The sequence below is a fragment of the Corvus hawaiiensis genome, chromosome 18 (genome assembly GCF_020740725.1).
Source record: "Corvus hawaiiensis isolate bCorHaw1 chromosome 18, bCorHaw1.pri.cur, whole genome shotgun sequence".
Classification (NCBI taxonomy): domain Eukaryota; kingdom Metazoa; phylum Chordata; class Aves; order Passeriformes; family Corvidae; genus Corvus; species Corvus hawaiiensis.
The window spans coordinates 8,530,514-8,555,528 of record NC_063230.1 but is presented as its reverse complement, the minus strand read 5'-3'; the positions used below and the strand labels follow the sequence as shown (position 1 = coordinate 8,555,528).

The 25,015-nt window shown below is 47.2% G+C and overlaps 1 protein-coding gene across 17 annotated transcripts in view; it reads left to right on the top strand.

Moving 5' to 3' along the window:
- FBRSL1 (fibrosin like 1) overlaps positions 1-25,015 on the top strand; it is a 508,012-nt gene that overhangs the window by 388,913 nt on the left and 94,084 nt on the right. For 12 of the 17 annotated variants that reach the window (XM_048322610.1, XM_048322613.1, XM_048322607.1 and 9 more), the window contains one exon: positions 23,901-23,954. The exons of the other annotated variants lie outside the window; for them this stretch is intronic. In XM_048322610.1, coding sequence (XP_048178567.1) covers positions 23,901-23,954 — 54 coding nt within the window. The remainder of the gene's footprint in view (positions 1-23,900; positions 23,955-25,015) is intronic. 17 annotated transcript variants of the gene reach the window in all.

Here is a 25,015-nt window from a genome sequence, read left to right as displayed (position 1 = left end):
CTGGTGTCTCCACACAGGGCTCTTGGTTTTTTCTGAAATGGAAGTGTGACAACCCATGCATCCTTCTTCATTTTTCCCCTAAATATTCCATCTCCTAGTCTCTTATTCCTAATGGTGAAAGTTTTTTTCTGCAGCTTCTTGAGTGGAGTTACAGAGGGCAGAGCTGTCCCCGAGCTGGTCACCTCCCTGCCCTGGCGTCCCAGCAGAGCCAGAAAGGGAGCAGGTGTTTCCTAAGCAGGGATTTCATTTTGGGTGTTGATATCAGGAGGTTTGGTTAAATCTTTGCCTATAGTGTAAATTCATTAGGTGCAAAAAGCTAAGAACCAAAATCCGTTTTTGAGTTTTCAATTTGTCTTGATTTTCAGAGCTCCTTATCTCGTATTGACTTAGGTATCTAATGACCCAATTCATCAAGTAGTTTAAGCATGTCGCTAATTTTAATCAAGTGCGTAATCCCACATTTAGTTAGGCACACGTGTAAGTATCTTTCTAAATGAAAAATGGGTATAAAGCCTAATTTAAGACAAATCCCTGCTTGAATGTGTTGCCTTTGTTCTTCGTGAGGAAAATGAAAGAGGGAGTATTTTTGTAAGGAGATGTTTCCAGGGCAGATCTTCAGTGTGGAGCCAGAAATCTGCACGTGAGCTCTTCCCCTCAAGGGTCGTGTGTAAGGTACGGGAGCGGCGTCTCCCGAGCTCCTCCTCACGTGCTGACCCTCGCCTCCCTGACATCCATCCCCCTCGCCTAACAATGACAAATGGAGTTATAATATTGGTTGTTGAACCATAAGCTGTAGATAAATGTGCTTCTGAGAACCACCATTAAGTCCCTAAATGGATTATATATATTTGGTTTAGAAACCTAATATTTAATATTAGTGTACTCTCCAGCGGTTGGCTTTATTTCTCTTGATAATCTATTCCCACTCCATTTCCTTTTAGATTTCTAACCTCATTAAACCTTTCATATCGCAGTTATTTTCTGTTCTAAACAAAATTAAAGGCACACCATCCCCAGGTTTTAAGAGTCTAATTTTACTCCCGAACTGGAGGAAACACAGAGATAAACATTCTTTTCAGTGATGAATTTTAAAACCGCTTTACGAGTCAGCTGAAATTGCTAACCATATTGAGGATTGTAAAAGTCTGTGAAAGGCAGCATAATAAATGATGCTTGAAATGGCATTTGTTGTATGGGAGTTCAGATGCTTACATGCTATCTTCCCCTTCTTGGTTTTGTATAAAATGTGAGGATGTATCTCACGTCATACAGTACCTTAAGAATTTACAACATTTTGCCTCTGGTCTGATTGTCTGCAAGGAATCTCAGTTACCAGCAGGGGTTCCTTAAATTCACATGGCCAGGAGAAAGCTGTATCTGTGTAATACTCTGCTCCCAGTGTGCACATTAAACTGGTTTTTCTTGATCGAGGACACATTTCTTCCTTATCATCAGGCACTTTGGCACATTGCTTGTTCTGATATATATAAGTATTGCACTCTGCCTTACTAGACACATTAAAATTGTGTTTGACCATTCTTCTTGTTATACAATGCCCTGGCCCCTACAGTGGCTGCTGTAAGAAAAAATGCAGTATATGTGCTTTGAAAAGAAATCTGCAGGCTGGAGGAAGCTCTAAAACGTATCCTTTATTCGCCCAAATCCATTTCTCCTTCCCTTTTTTTTCTATAAGGCCTATAATGCCTCTGCTAATTATCAAATTGCATTAATGGCATTAAATCAGGGTTATACACTTCATAGCCTGCTTGCTCCTTCTCTTTCCACTTCCACCAGAGTCCTATGGCTGAATGATGACGTCCCATCAATGTGCAACATTCCCATCACAGCTGATGGGGATCTCACAAGCACAGGATCATAGGGAAGTCTCTGTTGCAAGCCTGTTGTATTTGGGGACTGCAACAGCAGCTCACGTAGCTCTGCAGCTTCTAATTCCAGTGCCAGGACCTGTAGTCTGAACTAGTAATTAGCACTTTGCATCTTAAAAAAACTTGTCTTCCCTTTGCCTTGTGGCAGGGCAGATACTGTTATTTTCCATCCCTGTTGTGCAGGCAGGGAAGGTTGAGGCAGGGGCAGGGTACCCAGGATACTTATGCTGCACATCAATAGCCAGAATTACCACCAGCAGCTCCTGGCTGCCTGTCCTTTGCTCATCTGTTAGTCTATAAGGTGGAAGCTAACATTTTAGGGATTTAAAATCAGAGACAGGGGGCTCTGCAATTTGCAGAAGCTCTCAACATGCCACAGGAGCAGGCCTGGTGACAATAGGCATTTGTTTGACATAGAAAAAATGATAGTGAAAATTGGCTGAGCAGTTTCTGATCACTGAAGTCCCTGCTGATAGCTTTGTGCTACTCTTGTTCAAATTCACAGTAAGAAACAGCATGGTGCTAATCGCTGAGAAGTTCTGGGAGAAGGCTGGTCAGCGGGATGCTTATATGAAGAGTGATGTGATGAAATGATAGGGAAATAGGTCTTTACCCTGACCCTTTTCCTCTCCCTTCCAATTGCATGGAGAAGTTAACGATGACCAGAAACTTTCCTGGCAAACTGACCCACAGTTTTGCTGGTTTACATTTGTTTTCAAGGGTTTAGCATCATTGTCTTCGATAAGATGCTCTTATCTGGGACTTAGTCGTGGCTGTGTATAAGGTTCCTACATTCATGTTCTCCTTCTGTTTTCTTCCACCATACATAACATCATTCAGATGAGGACAATGTCCTTGAGTGCACTGTGGAAGCAAGAGGATGCATTTTTACCACAAGTGCATTTTGAGCCAGTTTCCACCAGGGTTATTATACCCTGTGAATTCATTATTCTCCTGCTCGCCTGTTTTTGGAGCATGTGACAGTGTTATCATCCTCCTTTCAGAGGGCAGAAGCAGGCAACTGAGCTGCTCAGTTTTAAGCTCTAATGGCTGCTTATTTAATATGGTTTTATTTTCACCCACCCATAGCAATCATCACCTTAAAAATCACCTCCATTATATCCATTCTGTTCTCCACTGCTGAACAAATCAATGCACCTCTGACAGTCAGAGACTGTGTGAGTGTGCGGGAATCCTGAGGAATCAATTGCACCCAGGTGAATCAGAAAGGATTAGCAGCTTTCCCCAGGGAGAAACGGCTGGCAATAGAGGCCCCCTGTTCTCATGACTCAGCAGCTCCACTCCAATTTCCCATTTCAAATACAGAACAGCAAGCTCTAAATCTTCCATGCCTGAGTGCAGAGTGGAAAGCCCAATACAAAGATGCATTTCAGTTTGCACTGACAGATGGAAAACCATAATAACATCCCTTTCTTCTCAAGGAGTGATGGGTTCCCACAACGCAGGAGAGATTCCGAGTGCCTCTGCAGAGGCTCAGGCAGTGCCAGGAGCTGGATGCTCATGTGAAAATCCAACGGATGTTGCGTGGTGTCTCGCCCTAGGTGGGATAGTTGCCATCTGTTCTACAGCGATGGTGTCTCAGACTGTTTGCAAATCTTCTCCAGTACCCCAAAAATCCTAGAGATTGTAGAAGGCAAGGGGAGTTAAAGCCTTTAAGGGCTGGGATAGATTTCAGGAGAATAGGAGATCAGGGTGGGAAAGCATCTTTCTACTCCACTGCATCAGTGAAGGAGACAAAGGATTTTAGACATGGGCTTGGTACTTCTCACCAATATTGTATTTACTCTTAGGGGTTAATATGGGGCATCTGAATCCACCATCACTCAGCAGCCATCAGGATGAAAGAGACAGATCCTTATGACCATAAAACAGTGATAATCCTGTGCCATAATGTTAATGAGCCTCAGGTTTCCAGGCTTGCCATATGCAACCCCCCGTTGGCTTTAGCAGACACTACCATATGCGTCAGATGTCCAGAATCAGGCTTTTTTTTCCCATTTCCCATGTTGGAAGAGATGCCTTTCTGCAAAAAAAAAAAATCTGCAAGTTTGCCTGTAGGTCAAAATAAAAAGATTTTTCATCAAAGGAACAAGTTTCCTTCCCGTTTCGCTCACTGGTGCTTCCAGAAGCTTTTCTCATTTACGTCCATCGTGCCAAGTCAACTCTTGGTGTTCCTGTGCAATAGACACTCAGCCTGCCTCGGACTGACTCTGCGACTTGGGAGCAGATGTTGGCTCCGTGACAGGTCTGTGTCAGCAACGTGTTTTGATAAGAACAGACTATTCCCGGCTGGCTTCTGAAGAGTTTTTCTCTTTTTCTCTGTTTTCCTCCTCTCTTGCTTTGAGCCCTTCATCAGCCTCAGAGCACGCATTCTGAAAAGATGTGCCCAGATCTTTTCTTGATGTTGTTTTATTTTCTGCACATTTTGAGGCCTTTTTTAAAACATTGTCCTTCACGTGATTGGGAATCCCCCAAATTCAGCTTTTCCTTTGCTGACTGATTTCCATGGAAGAAAACTCTGTGTTTCTTTCAGACAAGCAAGAACATGGAGACATGCAGTCCCTGTTTAATGTAGCTCTGCCACCAGAAACCAAATAAAAACCCAGATTTAACACAGTTAGCTACATCCTTTCTGGGAGCTCTTGGTGCACAGCCCAGGGCTGAGCTTTGGTATCACTAATCTGGGCAGGCTGTGGGAGATGGGCACAGCTGAGCCCAGGGAGTGTCAGTGGTGGAGAATCACGTCCAAACGGGAATGCGTTCCCTGCCTGCAGCCCAGCAGTGCTGTCAGCCAAACCATGGGTTTCTGTCAGTGTGTTACTGGCCTCCAAATAAAGACTTGAAGAGGCGGAAGCTTGTGATGTCTCTCTAGATTAAATGTGGGAACCGAAGTTCACCCACCGCGCTTCTTATCTTCCATCAGATTCAGTGTTAGATTAGTGTCAGAAGACTGTTGAATGGGTTGGGATAATTTTTTATTCCACCTCCACCTTCATGCATCTGCTTACCTGGTTAATTGTGGTTGGAAAATCCTGCAATCCCTTATTTTAAATATATATGACATTTCTGTTGCCTCAACAGGGCAGGAGCTCTTGGTTGAGCCCACACTCCTAGAGGATGCTTCAGAAAGAGATCCATTCATGGAGCCAGTAGCCAATTTCCAGGCTCATTATTGAAGCAGCGTGTGATCATGAACTAGTTACTTGTCCTCTTTATGCTGTAAATCTATAAAACCAGGGGGAAAGTAGAACCTCTTGGAGCTCCAGACAATTCACATCCTCTGTATTCTCTTGGGTTACAGTGAAAATGCATGAGCCACACTGGCCCAAGTAAACAACTCTCCTTTACCAGGAGTCTGTAAGACCTGGTTGTTCATTCAACTACTTTCTCCTCGAGTCTCAAACTCCCTGCAGCAGTTTCTAGGTGAACAGCAGGCTTGGGGACTGTGTTGTAATGGGAGACCTCTGTTTCCTTTTTAACCAGGATTTCAACCCTGCAAAATAATCAGCTCTTCCCTTTCCATTGAGAGGCAGCAGTATCTAATCAGGTTTCACTCCTTTGTTGTATCTATTGATCCTCAGCACTGTAAGATGCAAATTGCCATGCCTGACAGGATTCAGGGTGTTTTATCATCAATGGAGAGTAATTATCCTTGGCTGCACCAATATTGGATTGTTAAGCCCCAGGATAATGCACAAGGTAAAGACATTTAGAAGGCAGTCCACCTTGGGGATTTGTGTAAATGTGATGGATAGAGTGAGAGCAGGATAGCTGAATTACAGCCCCAGGGACTGACAGCTGCATGGGGCTGTAGCCTTGATAATCCTTACAGAGAAGCTGGTGCTGCAGTTGGTATTGAGACACAAAGTGTGTCTAAAGCTGTAAGTTTGCCTTTCTGTTTAATCCTTGTAGTGTGTATGTGCTGAAGAAGAAAACTTATGTAAGATTTTGAATGGATTCTGTGCTCTTGCAAGAATGGCCAAACAGCTTCTTCTGTTCATTTATTTATTTAACCATATTTCAAGCTTTTCAAGTGAGCATATTTTAGAGGCAAAAGGGTGTTCGGGTGCTTACTTCTTTGTCTGTGGATTCCAGTTCAATACTAAAAGCAGAATTACAATTTAGTAGGTAGGAGATGCTTTTATTTTTTTGGAAAATGTCTGGTTAACCATTGCAATATTCTGGTGCATAAAGTAGTTAAGCTGTCTTAGCTGTGGGGAGAAAATGTATGTCAACAGAGATGCCATGTTAGCTGACTAATCCTCGGCTGATAGCAGCAAACCGGAAAGTAGTCTCAGGGAAGAAAATCTCTTCTTCCAGAGTTGTCCATATGAGCTGAGTCTTATACCTGTCACTTTTTTATTCTTTTTTTTTTTTTTTAAACAGACCATTTCTGTAGCTGTGAAATAAATAAGAACAGAGCTATAAAGAGGAAAAGGAGTGTTGGTGCCTGGAAGCTGCTGAGATGAATGTTGAGCATAGCTCCCAAAGACTTTCAGGCTTCAGAGGCAACACTAAACTTGCAAGCTGCGAGTTCCATTAACGTTTTTTAATGTTTTTAGTGGCAGTTCTTTCTTGTCAAGAAACTCCTTGTGTTTGACCAAGGCCACGACTAAGATCAGCCAACTTGCTTGGCATGCAAAGCATGCTTTATTCTTGTTAAAGCTGCTAAGGATACTGCGGAGCAAATGCCAGAAACTTAAGCAAATAGTCCATGTTTTACCAGAACTGGGCCAGATTTTGCAGCTCTTTGCAGCTCTATGCTGGCAGCCCGTGCCCTGTGCTGCCACAGAGGCGCTGAGGTTACTGTACTCCAGTGGGATTTTTCTGACATCCTTCACAAGCACTCCCGGCTGCTTCATTTCACACGTTATCATCAAAGTGTTCAACAAACTCCTTACATTGCTCCAGACCTTCAGACAAGCGAGAGAGGGGCTTTGCTCTGCGCTCAATTCTGACTGCAGTTCTGAAATAGGAGAAAATTGAGAAAGATTAAGAAAATTGTCTCGCATACCTACACTGTTTGTCATGTTTTTAAAAGGGAACAAGTCTCACAGATGTTTTGATTGCCAAGTCAGAAATGCACTGCTCAGGGGGATAGAGTCCAGGGAAGTCATGTTGGGGGACAGAATAGCCCCCCAAGGTAGGAGGGGGTTCTGTGAATGAAGAAAAATGATGCAGTAGATGCTGATGCTGGTTGGGCTTCTCTCCCTGCCCTTGGCTGCCCAGAGCCTTCGGGATGCCCTCCAGGGAATGCTGCTGGGGGAAAGCAGCTCCTGCAGCCACCGGCCCCATCTGCCCTGCGCTGCTGAGCTGTGCTGGCCTCGGCCACATCCCTGCAGGTGATCCTGCTGCCAGCTGTGAGCGCAGGAGCCCCGCAGCCATTCGGGCAGATGCTGTGGGCAAGCAGCCTGGAGCCTCAGATCCATAATTGGCTCCCTGCAGCGCCGAGACAGCTCCCACCTCGCCCTGTACTTTCCTGGGAGGCTGCAGCAACGCTCCTCCCGGCTGCCCTGGCAGCCCACAGGCAGCCTGGGACAGGACAGCCGTGCCTTGAACCCCCCGAGTGTGTTGGACATGCACAGCCTTGAGCGGAAGCATTGAAATCCGTATTTCAATATGTCCCTGCTGTTTTTCTGCCCGTGCTCCTCCCGTGCTGCATGGGAACAGTGGGGCTTCTCCAGGCTGTCCAATCTGTGGCCAATTTCTCGAAATGTCGGTGCATGTAGGGCAGTATCTTTGGGGAATTTTGGTTGCATGCTCCCTCTTCCCCACAATCCCTCCTTTTTTTCCCCAGAAGCATCTCAAAGCTGTGCAGTTCTGCAATTGAAATGTGCTATGGCTCAGAGAATTCCTTGGGATGCAGAGAGCAGGTTTGTGGCCAGCTGACAGGCTTTCTCCGCAGGGCTAACCACTGTACTCATGGGGGGGGCCCCCAAGTAGAGCCATATTGTAGCTTCTGAAGATGAACCAGTGATAAAATTCCAAACACACCAATCCTGGAGTTTGGGGAACTCGAGATCTAGACCCCCATTTTGTAGCAGGGCCTGAATCTTACCTAGACCAAGCCAGAAATCGTGTGAGCTGAGAGGTTTGGCCCTCAGAAGCAGGGACATGCTGGTGCAGAACCAGAGCTGAGACCTCTCCCGCCCCATGGCATGGTGCCACGGCGCAAAGCCCGCAGAATCCCGTAGTCAGTACGGATATTTTAGGTGAAGTACATGTGAGTGGAGGATCAATACCATATGGCATGCGTGTTAAAATAAAAACATGCGTACACTCCGGGCTGGATTTGCTGTATTCCGCACGAAAGTAGGGGTTTTTTATTGGGAAAATGGTTAGATTTGATGGCGGTATGTAATTAGTAGTTTGCCAGCAATAATTACAGGGCTGTGCTCCAGAATAAATGATGTAGCATTCCTGTGCATATAATATGATATACCACAAAATAGGACTTGGAAAATTGCAACATTGCTGGATCATCATATATCTGACATGTTGAAGGGGTTTTTTTTGCTCTGATAGTTTATGAAAAATAGTGAGTATGGTGCACTGTGAACCAAAAGGCTTGCTTTGTTAAATTAACCACAATTGCAACCACAAATTATGGCTTCTCAAACTATAGATTTAAGACTGGCTTTTCAGAAATAGAGCTTCTTTGTGTTATAACAAAACATACACGAAAGAATGGAGCTGTACAGTGATGCCAAAGTAGCACTTTCAAAATCATCAGCCCATTCAAGCCTTTGGAATACAATCATAATATTTGTTTAAAGTTTAATATCCAGAAAGGAAATTCATAGAAATCCCATAAGCTTAACACAGTTCGGGTGTAATTTCTGTGTGCCTTAATGAAATAATAGCAAGATAGCAACCTTAAAAGATAGGTTTGTATTAATTTGAAAGTTTGTGTACATTTCAAAGTTTCACTTACACAAGTGAATAATTTGTCACTAAGTGACTAAGCAAAGTTTCTGTGAAATGAAACAGGATAGAAAAATCTTTCCGTGTTTTCTTACACATAACATGTCCATATATGCAAAGGACCCAAATCTTTCCAAGTAGAGGGAGTTATGCCAGTTTCTACCGCAGGTAAATGTGCCCAAAAAAGAGTTTTCTCCAATACTGCATGATAGCTGTAGATTTCTCCAAGTTTTAAAATATCCTACAGATTATTGGCATGCTCATCCCAATTTTGAAAGGCATACTTTTGGCAGCAGCCAACTGAGGAGAGCCATGTGTTAACATCCTGGTTTAGCAATATGTATTCCCACATGCTAAGCTCTCGTACAAATGCAGTTTTTATTGCTGTTGACTTCAAACAAAGATGCTTTGACATCTAAAGTTGTATATGTTACAGATGCAATGCCTAACCATACTCATGCTGTATATTTTAGGATGAGCTGGCTGTGGTCCCAATTATCCAATCGAGTATAAACACTCCTAGGATACAGGGCCCCATACGGAGAGTCGCTTCCCTGTGTTGTGCTGTGTTGTACAGCACTGGAACATCTTGCCGTGTCTGACGTTTTGTACTCCAGCTCATTTGCACGTTGTTGCTTAACACAATGTATAAATAACATATAGGAGCAGGCAACATCTCTTGTAACAAGTCTGCCTTGGAACGTGGAACAAGCATCTTCAAGGATAGCTTGAGTCGCTCCCAAATCCACAGGGTAGCAGGCTCTCCCTTACTTTCCCATTCCATGTTTTCTCATCCTCACACTAACAGTGAGAAGGAGGATAATAATCCAGTTTGGAAGCATTTCTAAGAAAAAAAAAAAAAAAATGAAAGTGTTATTTATTGGCCAAAATCTTTTGTGTGAAGCAGTTTAAGGCCTGCCATTTTGAAATGGCAGTTGGTGATTGGCTGTTCCTTTGCAGCAATAGGTTGGCTTTCTGGAAAAAATCCCTAAAAAGTTGAGTAAATGATTATTCTCCTTCCACTGCTACCCTCAGCAGGAAACCAGAGTTCTGCTTTACTTCTGCACGCATCTTTACAAGTAACCTGAGCCCAGGAAGGGCTGGCTGGAGCCTCTTCTGTGCTTGTGGAAGCTCCAGGTTTTGCCCTAGATACTGTAACTGCTGCGACGACTCATCCGCTACCTATTCTGTTTAGACCCTCCCAGCAGTAGAAATCTTGCCACTCCTTTCATTTGCATCCAGGACGTAGCTGAGCCGGCACTTTTGAGGCGTAGAAGCACCCCACATCACTCAGGAGCATCCCTTTGGGGATGGTTTGCCAGGAGGGAGGTCTGTGATGGCTGACAGATCCATTGGGAGATGGGGAACCCGGGGGGCAGCATCACACTTGGCAAAAGTCCAGAAAAATACAAGTCTCACCCGTCTCCTTGTGGTTTTGTTCTTCAAAGGTAACTGGATTTGCACATAAGGTTTTCACTCCTGTGGCTGGCAGTGTGTACAGGAGTTCTTGTAATAATAATTAGCTGTAAATATTTTGCCTCTAATTCTGAAAGGTTACTTCAAAGAAACATTTCTTCTTATCGCTCAGGATCTTTTCTAATGTTGAAATACACATTCATGAGTGAAGCACTGCAATTACAAGGATGTTTAGAGAATCACAAAGGTATTTATTCTTGTCCTGGCTAGTTTATAGTAGAAAAAATTGCAAGTGGAAAGGCTAAGAAAATGTATTCTAAAAACAAACGTGTAATTGTTTTGTTGAGAGTTAGAGTCAACAGTGTTTATTCATGAGGCTTAGTTGCCCCAGGCGAGAGCAATCAGACTGGAGGTACCACCTCCTGTATCCTTGTTCTCTTTAATTGGAGCCATAGCCTTGGATGCCCCGAGGCAAAGGGCCGTCTCTAACTGTATTCTGTTCGGTTTAAGAACATTTGAAAGTGCAGTGGAAAAAAACATTCTTTTGTTTAGACAGTTTCAGACTTCCCCTCCCTCTTCTGTTCAGCAAGTGAAAATTGTATGTCAAAATTAAGCTCTTGAGCAGCTATAGATTTTGCATGTAATGTGATCCTCCAATGGCTAAATAGTTTTGCAGTGTTGTTAGGCCCGGCAGCGGAGCTGTGCGTCACCAGCAGGCTCTGGGATGGATGCAGAGCTGCAGTCCTGCTCAGGTGCTGTCTGCACAGCCCAGGCAGGCAGCTGGCACTCCTCGTTGGCCCCACTGCGCTCCCTCGCCCCACACACACCAGCTTTTGAGGCAAATCAGAGCATATTTTAAAAGTTGCTCTGCAAATTCCTGTGTAACTTCCTTTCTATTTTAGGCCCTGTGAGGGTACCTAGTGCAGCCCCAGCCTGGAGGCAGGTTCAATAACAGATTCAATAAAACTCCTCTCCGGCTGCCTCCCAACTGCAGCCCAGGTGGGGACACATGATGCAGGAGGCAGCGGCATCTGTTATTGAATCTCGCCCGGAGTTTATCCAAGCTCTTCCTGAGTGTTTTTCTACTCTCTCTACTGTATAATCCTGATTTCCTCATGATATCTTTATGCAACACAATGGTTAAGTGCTTTCTCCGTCTGTTGTCAGCACTGCCAGTATCAAACTGCTTTTGCTTGAAGCTTTTAGCTCCAAAATAAGAAGTGTGCTCTGTCTCGGGGTGAGAGGAGCGTCTTCCATGCTCTCTTCAAGCATCAGTCTGATCTGATGGATCCTGTCTCGTGGGAGGGCTCTCCACTTGAGACAGATATGCTGGTAGAGTGGATGGCTGTGATCCTGCAGCCTTGAGTCAGGCCTGAGTGAAAACAATAGCCCCAGCCTATCTCATCTCATCTCTGAGAACAGTCATGCTGGCCCCACACCCTGGCGTCCCAGCACCTTCAAGAGATTAGCACCAGCGTGGTATGGAGTCCCTCCTGTGGTCTGCTCATGCTGTGTGTAAGGTGTTGGTGGTCAGATAGAATCTTGAAAAGAGGAGAAAAGAAGAACACACCCCATCTAAGCTTTGCTCTCACATTGCCCCAGCCCAGTGACTGGCCACGGTGCTCTAAGAGGAGAGTTCAAGCAAGTAACACCCAATGTTTTCATTGTGGTTTGCACATTCGAGGGCTGAACCGAGAACACAAAGTGAGCATCTGATATTGCAGCCTGTGTGCACTTTGCCACCAATCCCTGCCTTTCTGGAAGGGTGTTAAGTGGTTTCCCCTGCCATTGATGCTACTTTAGGTTTATTCTGTGCTGCTTCAAACCACCTTTGTCCCCCGTTGTGTTCTACTGCAGTCAGAAGTAGGCAAGAAGGGGAAGGGACGGTGTGGCAGGTGACTGATGGGATGAGTCCTTGGCTCCAGGAACACTTGTCCTTCACTGGTGGTGACTCTGCCAGTTCCTCTGTAGGTCCCTGCAAACAGACATTTGGAGCTCTTCAGAGCCCTTTCAGGGGAATGGCCTTTCATTTCCCACATCTTCTTCAAACAATGTTATTGAGTGGTTTACCAGATATACCAGATTTTCTAGGCTATCATTCCAGTCGTATCTTCACTGCAGCAAATAACAAGGCTTTAAAAGGCACCTATTTATTTAGTTATTTCATACAACTGGCAAGGCTTAAGTCCTGTCCCTGAATGGTATCAATTCTGGTAATAAGTATGTCATAGCCCTGGAGACATTATCTAAATAATCACAGCCTTCTAGAGTCCAGATTTCAGATTTGAGTTATTAGATTTAAACTTCTGGTCTTCTTAGCAAAACACCTTCTCTTCCATCCCGTTTCATTGCCCCTGATCCAAGGTTGAACCGTCTAGAGGATGGCATAATATTTGCTGCATATTTGCCTTGACAAATGGCTAATTCCCACTCGGATCCGTGGGGGTTTGCTGTGCACCAGGGACAGCAGGCTCCTTGGCTTCCTTGCCGAGAATATTTGTTTAAATGCAGCAAGTCCTTTCTCCAATGTTGTCTTTGCAGAATGTGGAAGGGTGAGCCTTTTGATGTTTGTATTTACTGTGTTTTCACATCTGGATGTCATTTGTGACACAGGCTCTCCTCCTTTTTCTATCCCTGTGCCTTCCTGTAAAATTCATTTGGAACATACAAGCTCATGTGGCTTTAATGTGTAGTAGTCGGCCAATGCATTTAGCAGGCCTGTAGTAGCCCAATAAAGAGGTACCTTGGGTCATGCTGTGCGCTCTTGTAAATTTATCCCGAATTAACCCTGATTGGCATCCAGCTCCCCTGCTGTAAAGATACAGATGTGCATGCTCTCCAACATCTGCTGCTTCATGAGGAGCTGTGCCATAAATCCACAACCCCCCGTGACCTGCAGCCTGGGCTGAGGGTTTGGGGATGCTTGTGCTCCTGTGTTCCCCGGTCGGGGTGGGTACCTGCAGGAGGCAGGTGGCAGCACCCCTGATGCAAGGGCAGCTCCATCCTTGCGTTTTCAGATGAAAATCCTGTTGGTGTTGCAAGAGGGTGTTCTTCTCCCTGAGCAACACCAAGGTACAGCCTCCGGTGTAGATCCTTCTTGTGGCTCCCTGTTTGATGCAAGTGGTTTGAATATCCTCGTCCAACAGGTTTCTTTGGGGCTCGTATTAATTCAGCTTCATCTTTTAAAATGCAAACTCGGGCATGGCAGAGCAGGCTCTCTCTGCTGCCTTCACTTGCAGAGGAAAGCTGGGGAAGGAGATCAGTCAGAGCAGCCAGAGCGTCACTGCAGTCCTGCAGCCAGCTAGGATGCAAAGGGAAAAACATACCCATCAATTTCTAAATGTCAGCTGAGATCCCTTGGAAATTATTTATTGTGTCTGCTGTCATATTTAATGATTTAACAATATACTAATAATCATAATATATTAACTTTGTGTAGTGATATACCAATCAATATAAAATAATGAACACATCTAATGGATTTAATAGTATACAGATGTTTACCACCTTTCTCCCTGAAGATTTTCAGATAATTTCCCCAGGCCAGCTGAAAACCAAGCTCAGGCCATTCCTTTCCCCTATCCCAGAGGCAGTTGCAGTGCTGGGGCCATGTGGGGACACCCCAAACGCTGCTGAGCGAGGGCTGGCAGTGCAGAGCGGGCTGTCGGGCTGCAGAGCGAGGTGTTGGGGTGCAGAGCGGGCTGTCGGGGCGCAGAGTGAGGTGTTGGGGTGCAGAGCGGGCTGTCGGGGTGCAGAGCGAGGTGTTGGGGTGCAGAGCGGGCTGTCGGGGTGCAGAGCGGGCCGTCGGGGTGCAGGCTGAGTGCACGGAGGCTGCTGACCGGGGAGGGGACCGTGCTGAAGGCTCGTGGGTGCGACACTCCAATCCTGCACGGGGAGACGAGGGCAGGGGCTGGCCCCATCCCCATGAATCAGATTTACTGTGGCAGGCGCTAACCAGGCATGTCAGGCAGCGGGGATTGTCGGCCCTGTGGCCATTGATTAACCATTTATTAAAGCACCTATGAATCACGGCAATAGTAATTATATTTTAAATATACCTACTAACAACTGTTTTGCAATGGGGAAGGTTAATCACGATTAAACGTTTCCTTTGCTTTTCTCTTCTCCCTCTGCCCGGATCCAAATCCCCTGGGGGTCCAAATGCATCTCGGGGACACAGGAGGCTGCAAGTAACATGGAAAATAGAGGGAAAGGAGCCCAAACTCAGCCCATCAACAGACTGGTGGAGGGGAGGAGCGTGCGCACACACACACGCCAGGCATTCACATGCCCGGGTGTTCAGGGAGTGCTGACACGCTTCATCCACCCTTCGACCGTGCGCACACACGCACTGTGCACAGACTGTGCACGCAGAAACCACACACGCCGAGCACACACCCAGACGCGGCTGTGTGCACGCACACGCGGGCCACATACACACACACGGGCCGTGCACACGCAGGCTGTGCACACGGACACGGCACGCACAGCCTGCACGAAGCTGCAGACCATGCACACACACACGGGCACAGACTGTGCACACAGAGACCACGCACACACACAGATTGCAAACACGGCTCCCGCACACCTGCCATGCAGACACACCCGGTGCACCTGGATGTGGGCCGTGTCCGCACAGCCCCTGCGCACCTGTGCACACGTGCACGCCCAGACAATCACAGGGCACGGGGCGGGCACTCCTGCACACACTCTGTCGCTGGCACTCGCACTCAACTCGCGCTCCCTCTCACGCCTCTCGCGTCCCCCGCCCGCGCGCTCCCGCTGCGCGCGCCCCGCGCCCGCTGCCCCGACGGCGGGACCCGCGCGCGCGCCCGCGGCGGGGCGGGGCCAGGGCGCGGCGGGCGCGCGCGCGGGAGCGGCGCGGAGCTCCGCGTCTCGCGGCCCGATTGGCCCGGCGGCGCGGGCGGGCGCGGGGCGGGCGCGGGGCGGGGCGAGGCGGCCGCGCGGAGCAGTCGCGCCGCGGAGCGCCCGGGGAGCGGCACCGCCGCCGCGGAGCGGAGCGGGCTCGGCGCGGTGCCTCCCCGTCCATGCTTGGGAATAATGGCTACCGAGGCGTGAACCACGAAAAGAAAGAAAGAATCCCGCCGCCGGGGGAAGCCCCTGGATGGGGCCGGGCTGGCGCTGCCTGCGGAGCTGAGCGTTCCCCTGCTCCTCTCCTCGGATGCCGGCCGGAGTCGCCGCCTGGGTCGCTTTTTTTTTTTTTTCTGGTTTTTTTTTTTTTTTGCCTTTTTTTGGTGCGTCTCTGGGCTTTTCGCCCCGTCGTGTGTTTTTTGGCCCCGCGGGTGATGGACCCGTAGCGCCGTCTGCACGGCGGCTCCAGGGCTGAGCGGGCGCGGGGGCGCAAACTTTGAGCCCCGGGTTCGGCCGGGGGGGAGAAAAAAAAACCCAAGGGGGAAAAAATAAAAAGAAGAAAAAAAGCGAGGAGACGCTGTGTCTGCAGCCCCAGGAAGAGCGGAGGGAAGGAGCGAGCGGCGGAGGACCGCGGCGGGAGGAGGAGGCGGGGGCCGGCGGGACCCCCGGGGCACCTCCGGGCCGGGAGCCGCGTTGTGCCGCTGCGGGGGGGCCCCGAGCGGCTCCGCTCCGCGCCGCGCCCGCCCGGCCGCGCCCGGAGGATCATCCCGCGGGGGCCCGGCGGGCCGGCGGGGCTCGCCATGGTCTGCGCGCCGCGCGGTGAGTAGCGGCGGGCGGGTGGGCGCCCTCCGGGCCGGGGACCCTCCACCCTCGGGGACTTCTCGTCCCCTCCCCGAGCCCTGTTCCTCGGCGGGGGAAGTGTTTTCCAGCCGGGGAGCTGGCGGCTTTGCGGTCAGCCGAGGGGAGGAAATCGCCGTGCTTCCCGCCGGTGTGGTGGCGGCTCCGTGCGTGCGGTCTCTGTGTTTCTCTTTTTCTTCTTTTCCTCTTGCGCCGTTTTCGGTGCAGCCGGAGAGAGGTTGGTTCGGTTTTCCCGACCGTGCCGCCGGCCCCCGCCAGCCCCGGTGGCTTCTCGGGGTGGTTCGCGCCGCGTTCTCCCGAGCGGGGGTCGGGATGCGGAGGGGTAGGAGCCGCTCGTTGCCCATTCCCGGCGGCCAACCGAGGAGCGCTCCGAGCAGAATTATGGAGGGGTTTTTTGCGGGAGAAACTGGGTGTGTTTAAATAAAACACAAGACAAGAAAGAGGCGCAGCAGCGCGGAGCTGCTTGGATGCGATGCGCTCCCCAGCTGCTTTTTTTTTTTCCACCCCATTTCGCACATTCCTCTAGTGCGACCGCATCCCCCTTCCCACCCTCGCGGGTACGGGGAGGATGAATAATAAACACTGAACCTCTGCCTTCCCCGGGCGGCAGCTCCCGAGCCGGGGCAGCGCGGGTGACCCGGCGGACACGGCTGCTCCCACCCACCCGCGGGTGGCCGTGGCGGCCCCGCAGCCCAGCTCCGTGGGCTCCTCGCTGGTCCCCTTCAGCGGAATATCGCGGCTCTGTCGGGTGTTGGTGGTGGGCTGGCGCTATAGCCGGCTGCCGGATGAGGCCGGTGTTGGTCTGGGATTTCTGGCTGTTGAAAACGGTAACAAACTCAAAAATCCGTGCCCGGCGATTTAACCCCTTCGGTGCGGCCACAGCCCCTCTACTCACAAGGAATAGCAAGCCTGGAAATGGTCGTCGTGGAATTTTTTTTTTTTCCCGTGTGTCTTTTGGCCAGAGAAATCACCGCCGCTCCCGGGCCGGGCGGGTTGTGCGGGCCAGGCTGGATCGCGGGGTGCGGGGCTGCCGGGCTCTGCTCCCCTCCCCGCGCCTGCTGCGGGGCCCCTCTGCTTAGCCTGAATGAAAAATTTAATCCAATTAAGAAATTAAACCTTGTGTGTTTAAAGTGACAAATTTGAAAAGGGGATGGGGAGGTGAAGTAAGATTTCCAGGTCACTGGTTAACTAAGGATGGTTTGGAAAAGGAGCTCGGGAATAAGGTGAGGGCAGAGGGAAGGAAAGAAGGATCTTTTTAAATGGCAAAGGCTTGTGTGTCTCTCTGGAATTTAAACTGGTTTTTAGGCTTGTAAAATCTTCTTGAAGTTGCGCATTTATCTCAGGAGGCTGCTTGCCAGCTAATCTTCTCAAGGCATGTCCTGATTTTTTGTAACATTACAGTATCTGAGGTCCTTTTAACCTAATTTTGTAACAAAGATAATTTCTTGTTACGTAAGTTACTGTTCTGAATGATTGCTTTGGGTCTTGGAGAGCATCCTTAACTGGTCTCCCCTGTGCCACAGAAACTGGAATTATTTACTTCGTTATCAATTCTTGAAAGAAAGCCTTGCTCAACTGGAAAAGGCTGCCAAGATATTACAGGAAAGTAGAGTCTTCACATTCTTCTTTCTAGAGAGTTAAATCTCTGGTCATCCTTGATCAGAATTTACTTCAGAGGTTTATGTTTATGTATAAATCCGATTTTCCCCGCATACGGACTTACAAGGGTGAGCTGCTTGAATTATACACACGGCATTAACTTCCCACAAGTGGCAGACTCCTAATACTCTCTTTCAAGAGTTTTCTTCTTTGCTGACCGCAGTTCCCTAAAACTGCCCTGTGCTAAAGCCAAAAGGCACCAGTTTGAGATGCCTGGTTTTCTTTTCCAGTGGAGATTAATGCTATAAGACAAGGCAGGCAGCATTTTATTTAGCTGGATACCAAGTTTTCACTAGTACACAGTGGGGTTTTTTAAAATTTATTTTATTTTGTTTGGAAGGTGGGTTATTCTTAGTGAAACCTTAAGCCTTGTTTATCTGAGAGGGGCAGTCTGTTCTGAAGGAGCGAAATATATCCCAGTGTTATTCTATCGGGACATGCAGTCATCTGTTGGACCTTGTGGCCTGGGCTGGCTAAATCAAATAGCAGTGTCACACATAGCTCTGGTATGTGGAAGTTAAAAAAGGGATTGGAGTATGTCTCAAGTTCCAGTGACAAAACTATAGATATTTAGCAGTAGCTGATACTTATTTTCCTTTGATTTTCAAGAATGTGCAATCTTGAAGCGTTAACTTTGAGCAAGGGGTATAAATATTAGTGTTTGCTGCTGTTGCTTCTTAAACTAAAACCTGGTAGGGTGTTTAGTGGTGGTATGTTGACAGAAGTGGCAATGAAAAGGGCTGCATTCTTCAGCTGGACAGTCTGTGCTGTACAGTACTTTTGGAAAGCGCAGATGTGTATGTCATTTTCTGCCTTAAATATTTTCTTTCTTTCTTTCTTTTTTTTTTTTAATCCCTTGACTCCCAGCATCCTTGTGTTGAATGAGCCACAATATCTAGGGCTTGTGGTGTCTGGATATATTGGAATACAAAGCAGTCTTCTTAAATCCATTACAGATTCAGTCAAGTAAAATTATATTTGTATCATCAGAATAGGAAATGTAGGCTGGTTAATTTTAATAACTTTATGAGTTTGCAAGATCTGAGGTCAGGCAGGTGTAAGAATGTGTTACTCCTCGCTTAATAGCATGTTTGAGCAAAGATTGTCATCGTGCATCAGAAGTGGAAATTTTAGAGTCTCCTGTAAGTCTTTTTGTATCTTCTGAATAAAGGTGGAAATTCTAAACTAGGTAAAGAAACATATGGTTTTACCAGAAATGATTTCTTAGACTGATCAATTACGAGGGGATGTAATGAGAAATATACTCCTTAGGGGGAGGAAGAAGGGATTGCCATTACATAATATCCCTTGGGAGAATTTCTGTATTGCATAATGAGGTTGATGATGGAGCATTTGGGGAAAATGCCTATGGACAGGAATTTGTTCTTCAGATTTCCATCAGGAAAACATATTACTGGAAAACAGGCTTGTTAGAACTGATATGTTAGTAGGTGGGTGCTTTGCCTCTATACACGTTTCTTTTGTTCTCATAACTACTGTGTAAGAGATTAGGTAACTCTAAGATTGGAACATCCACAGAATGAGAGATGCCAGTGAATAATTTCCTCATTTACTTAACACCAAGGGTAAACCATTAAGGGCTTATGTTCTGTTCTAGGCTTTGTTAAATTATTTCTGTTTATCTATTGAAAATAGGTCCTGAGGAGGAGTAAATCGCTAGCCTTAACGGTGTAAACGTAAATTGCCTTGCCCTCGTGCTGGTGAAAATGAAATACATAGAAACATGCATAGGTGATGTGTGGATTTAGCAAAACTTGATAGCTGGATACATATTTTTAGAGTCCTTGTGATATCCTAAGGATCACCTAGGAGTTGTCTTTCAGATGGAGAAGCAAACGTTTGTTAAAAGTTACTTAAATACAGCCTTACTTTTTTAGTAGCAGTTGCCTTAAGGAACTGCTTAACAGGAAAATAATCCATTTCCACACACCTGCCCTTCAGCACTGTTGATGCTCGGAGTCCAGGGAGTACTGAGGCTCCAGGAGCCACAGCCTGGCCCAGAGGTGTTAAAACCAACAGAGGAGAAGGTGAACAACCTTAACACCTCTGTCACTGCTGGGGAATTCACTTAATTTGAGCTGCTCATTTAAAACCTCGAGTGCTGGTGATTTTAGCAGCGTTTCAGACGGCTCGGCCAGCTTCTGTCCCCGGAGTTGCAGATGCGTTCCAGCTCGGTGGCTTGCTCTGGCAGTCGGGGGCGCAGTGACGGTGGCGGTGGGGTCGCTCCCAGGTGGGCGCAGCCGGGCGGCCTTCGGGGCTCCCGCTGCGGGCCCGGGGCGCTCGGGGCCGGCGCGCTCGGAGCGGGGCGTGCGCCACCGCGTGGCTGCGGGCGCGCACTGCGCCCAGGTGCGCTCCCAGCGCCGCCCCGGCAGCGGGGGCGGCTCCGGCTCGGGGCAGCGGCGCGTACCTGTCCGCAGCTGCGGCATCCTGCCCCGTGGAAACGCCAGCCACAGGGCTGGCCGCTCGCTGCCGGCCGGTGTGTTGCTGTGCAAGTTCGTGTCGGGGCTTGGCTTTCCAAAAATTAGGAATCGTTGGTGCTGGGTTTAAGCAGTGAGGGTTTGCATAAAGGAATTGGTGACGTTGCTGCACCATGTAGAAACTGTTTCTGCACCACCGCCGTCAAGGGAATGGAAGATAAGCGTGAGTGATAGTGGTGTCAGGACTTGATTGCAGGTGGTGGTTTTCCTTGCTGCCCTGTCCTGTTACCTGCCAGGCTTCACAGACAGGGACCCCTGCATTAGCTATCTCACAGGCGCAGGTAATGACAGCATCTCTCAAGGTAGCTCATGTAATTTTGAGCACAATCTGTGATTGATTGTTCTTGGAAACTTCAACTAGAATGGTGCTGTTGAGATGGATATAGAAAAATAGGTTCTTGAGAACACCCATTTGTACCTTATAGAGCTGCGTGGAAAGGGTTAAAGATAAATGTGTGTTCTTTAATACTGTAAAAATAAACCTTATTTCTCGTGGGTGGTAAGACGAGAGCTGGAGTTTACACGAAGGCAGCATTTCAAGGTGGCTGTTTGTGTTGTTACCAGAGATATTTCTAGCTTGCTTACAAAATGAGGTGTTTTTTTAAATACTTTTATTTTTGCAAGTACTCAGTCTAGCTTATGTTCTTGTGGAAAAAGTGTTACAGTTAAATTGCTGTGGAAGGTAGCTGCAGGATTTTTAATATTGAGTTGAAGTAGGCTGGGTACATTGTTTGCCATAATGTTTCTGTGGGGGGTAAAAAACATCTGTACATAAATGCTCTTCCTGCAGTAACTGCTATTCCAGAGGAGAATCAGGGACAACAATGGATATAAATCTTGGGGTTTTTTTTCCTGGAGGAATCAACAATAAAAAGTGTGTAGGCTGTTAAGATACCTGCAAGAATATCCTTACTCCAGAGCTGTCGGTTATAAACTTATAGTGTAGTCTGCCTTCAAAATGGTTGGAAATCTGTCATAAATATCCCTTTTCCACATCCCTTCTATCTCCCTGGATGATTGGCTTTCTAGCAAAGCCTTCCGTAGAGGGTGTACTGTAATCCTTTTACGTTACTCCTTCAGTGCAGATTACGCAGCAAGAAATAATTAGGAGATTAATTTTCACCTGTCACTGCCAATAATAGATAACCTTGATACAGTGACAGGGCGAGGAATTTGGGGAGCGGAAAAGCGTTTAACCCTGTAGTGATTGCTGCAGGGACCAGGCAGAAAATGGTTGCCAGAACATGACCTCCCTGCTCGCTGTCACGGAAAGGCAGAGACGTGCGAGGCTTTCAGCTCCCCCGTCTCCCGCGGACACTTTGCCTTTATCCGCGAACGTGCGCTGTAAAATTCGCTCTGTGCCGCAATGGTGCCACATGCGCCTCGTGCTAATCAGCCCGGAGCAGCCGTCGGAGACCTTTGTAGCTTAGTCTTTTAATTCAAATGCAGCTCTGTTGCTTTTCATGATTTCAATTCCCAATCTGACTGGTATTCCTAGGCTGTGAGGGAAAGGAGCAAACTAATGAAGATGGCTTCATTAGGAAGAGCATGGTTTAGCCCTTGCTTCTCTCCAACAAATGCAGCTGAAAAAACATCCCAGAAGTAACTGGGCTTTTGGTCTTCAGAGAAAGCAGAGCTGAGGTGTTTCTGCTCCCTTTCAAAATTAATTACTAGCTCTCATCAGGTGAGCTTAAAAATGCAGCCTGTGCTCTAACGCACTGAAGGTAAATGGGAAGGAAAAAAAAAAAGGCACTCTCCCCCCCCACACACACACTGGCTTCTTTTTTATTTTTTTCTCTCTTTTGTGCTTAAGTTTACAATCTGTTGAAAACGTAATGGGAAACCAGCCTACAGAAAATGCCATTATTCATATCATCGGGAGCTCATTTATTTTATCTGCAATAGTAATGATAAGACAGACTGCTTGGCAATGCTGATAAGCTGAGAAATATCTTAGAGCTATTTGTAAAAGTTAAAGCAGATCTTGGTACTGAGAGATAGGGAAACTGATGAGCCTTTGGGCAATCTGCAGAGCTGAAAGCTAATAAAGATTTTAATAGGAAGGCCTCATTAGGATTAGGGAGATCTATTATCTGCGATTTGCACAACACAAACAGTGGGGCAACTTCAATTTTTGCTTCTTTGTTCATTAAATACTATTGCTGAATGTGAAGCCTTTTAACTCGGATCTGGATCTCTTCCTCTTCAAGCAGCCATCACCAGTTGATGGTTGAGCAAAGATGAAAGGGCAGCTGATGTGGGAATGTGTTTGCCACACAGGAGCAGTGCCAGCAAGCCCTCACAGTCGGGGACCAGTCGCTTGTCGGAGGTATAGAAATGCAGTTGTTTGCAGGCGCCTGGGTGGCAGGATTCTCCTTAGTGTCTTTTTTCTGCTGTGAACAATATTTATAAACTTCTGGCCCTGAACAGCATCTTTAGAAAGAAATAAGCACATTGCTGTTGTGCTGGTTCTTTGGATGGTGGCTCTGAAATACTGCTGTGGGATAGCCTGGCCGCCCAGCTCAGCCTAGTGGAGTGCCTCCTTCATTAATCGTGATCACCTCCTGGATCTGTTCTAGTAGAGGAGCTGTCTCCAGTGCCATTGAGGTTGCTGTGGTAGGAGTATGTGCCATGGGTGACCTGATCAAATGGTTTGGTAGTTACACAACAGGAGTGATTTTAGCACCATGTGCATTCGTAGATGTGTGAGGTAGAGAACCTCACTTTTTGAGGTTGTGCAAATACCTTATGGGCTCAGTTGCTTTAGTCCCCATATGTAGCACAGTGTGTAAGGTGCATGTAAGCTGCTGAAAGAACATTAGTTTACCCAGGGTTTTCCGAGGTATTTAATATTTTTTTTCAAGGACCATCCAGGCATTTTTTGTGGTTGAACTGAATTGTGGAGCAGAAGCTGTGCTGGAAAATTCTTTGGTTTGCGTTTGAGGTCCAAACCGCATTGTAACCTGATTCTGCTAACCTGCAGGTGAAACCCTTTTTACACACAGGTGATGAGATCTAGTTGAACCTCTAATGTAGATGAAGGGCTTTGTTAGGTGATATCCATGCTGGATGTGAGGCCACATGTGTGACCACACCTGTGTTTGGGAGCTGTCTGTTTTCTTCCCTGTGTGGAGCACACAACTGTGCAAGAATCTCAGCTTCTCCCCATTTTCATGGCACACACCGGCTCCTCTGCTGCTGCTGGATCAGATAACCCCAGTGGTAACTACAGTAACATTGCTTCCATGGAAAAGTAATATTTGGGAAGCATGTTCTTGTATCTTCAATTGCCTTTAATATGATGTAGCAGCCAAAACCCAAAAGGGACCACAGCACCACAAGCCACGGAGAAGTCTATTCCAGACTGTAGGTTGAGTTCTGCTCGTTCAAACCTGTGCTTTCATAGGGCCTACAGAGAGCAGCGCAATGATAGATTTAACTCCATGTATTCCATCTTCCATGTGCTTAAGGAACTTGGAGCAGCTGGAGCTGTAATCCCCTCCTCTTTGCCCTCAGCAGTGTGGAGACAGATGGGCAGGGCTGGGAGCCCCTCCTGCCCAGGAGTAAAATAAGTTTCTCACAGTGGGTTGGTGTCAGTCTGTTGTATCTTGTTTGTAAGCACTCACAGGTTCTGTCAGCGAACCAGCGTGGCCTCCAAAAGAAGTAACACTATTTGCACCTAACGTGTTGCTCCAGCAGGGCTGCCATTTGAGAAGTTTCTAATATTTATGTTTGATATGAATGAAACTTTTTGTTTTGTCTGTAGACCGCAACGGAACTGGAGCTGACTCGTATCAGGAGTGCCTTGATAACAAGCAAGGTATGAGATCAAGTCTCTCCAACATGGGCACTTGGGACTGATTTAGCTTGATTTCTTGCAGCTGAATTGGTTGCTGTCTCTGTCTCTCTCACTCTGTCTCCCTTTTTTTTCCCCCCATTTTTTTTTTCCCCCGCTGTCTCTAAGCCAATTCACTGTTAACAGTTCCATGTCAGCTAACCTGTTAGCTCAGGGTCTCATTGCACTTTTGTGATAAGGCTTCTTGTTTCTAGCACCCCAAACCCTCAGCTATTAATGGAGGAAGTGGGAAGATTGTGAAACAGAAGTAGCATGTGCACTTGCTTGCAGCTGTCTTCTTCCTCGAGGTTTAGTTGCTCAGCCAAGCAGAAAAATATTAAAGTTGAGCTAAGGGAAGGCACGTGCTAGGCTGGGTTACCTTAACACCAGACATCCTGTGATAATTTGTGTGCTGACATGCTGCATCAGACTTGTCCAGCCTGCTGTCTTCTCCCATGCTAAAGTTGGTAAGAGCTGGAAATGTCTCTTGTGACTTACAAGAGAGTGGTGATGGTGAAGGAGGAATCTGTTACCATTTTGCTCTAAACCTGTAAATGAGTCACATCAGTAAAAATGAAAATTATAAAAAGTACCTCAGAAACAGAACATTAAAGGCAAAGCCATGGATGCTGCATTTAGGAAAAGGGTTGGTGTGTTGTGTTCTCTTCAGATACCCTGTGTGAGAACTGCAGTCAGAAGTGCCACTCCATCGCTGTAGCCATGTAGTAAGTGTTGAACCTTCTGGTAATCAGGGAGCACAAGCACCCTTCAGTCCAGAATATCATTTATTATAAGCTGCAGCAAAGAGATAAGAGGAAATGCTTATCCTAACCAGGTTATAGGCATCAATTACAGGTCAACTTTTACCCTGCTGTTGACCCAAGTCTGTGACAGTAGCTAGAATGATCATTTCCTGAAATTCTGACCCTTCTTGCATAATTTTCTAAAGTAGGACCAAGAAACACAAATAACCTGTCCCAATTTTGGTGCTTGGTTGGGTTTAGTTTTCCACTGGTGTTTCTGCTTTCAGTATCCATCAATCAGTG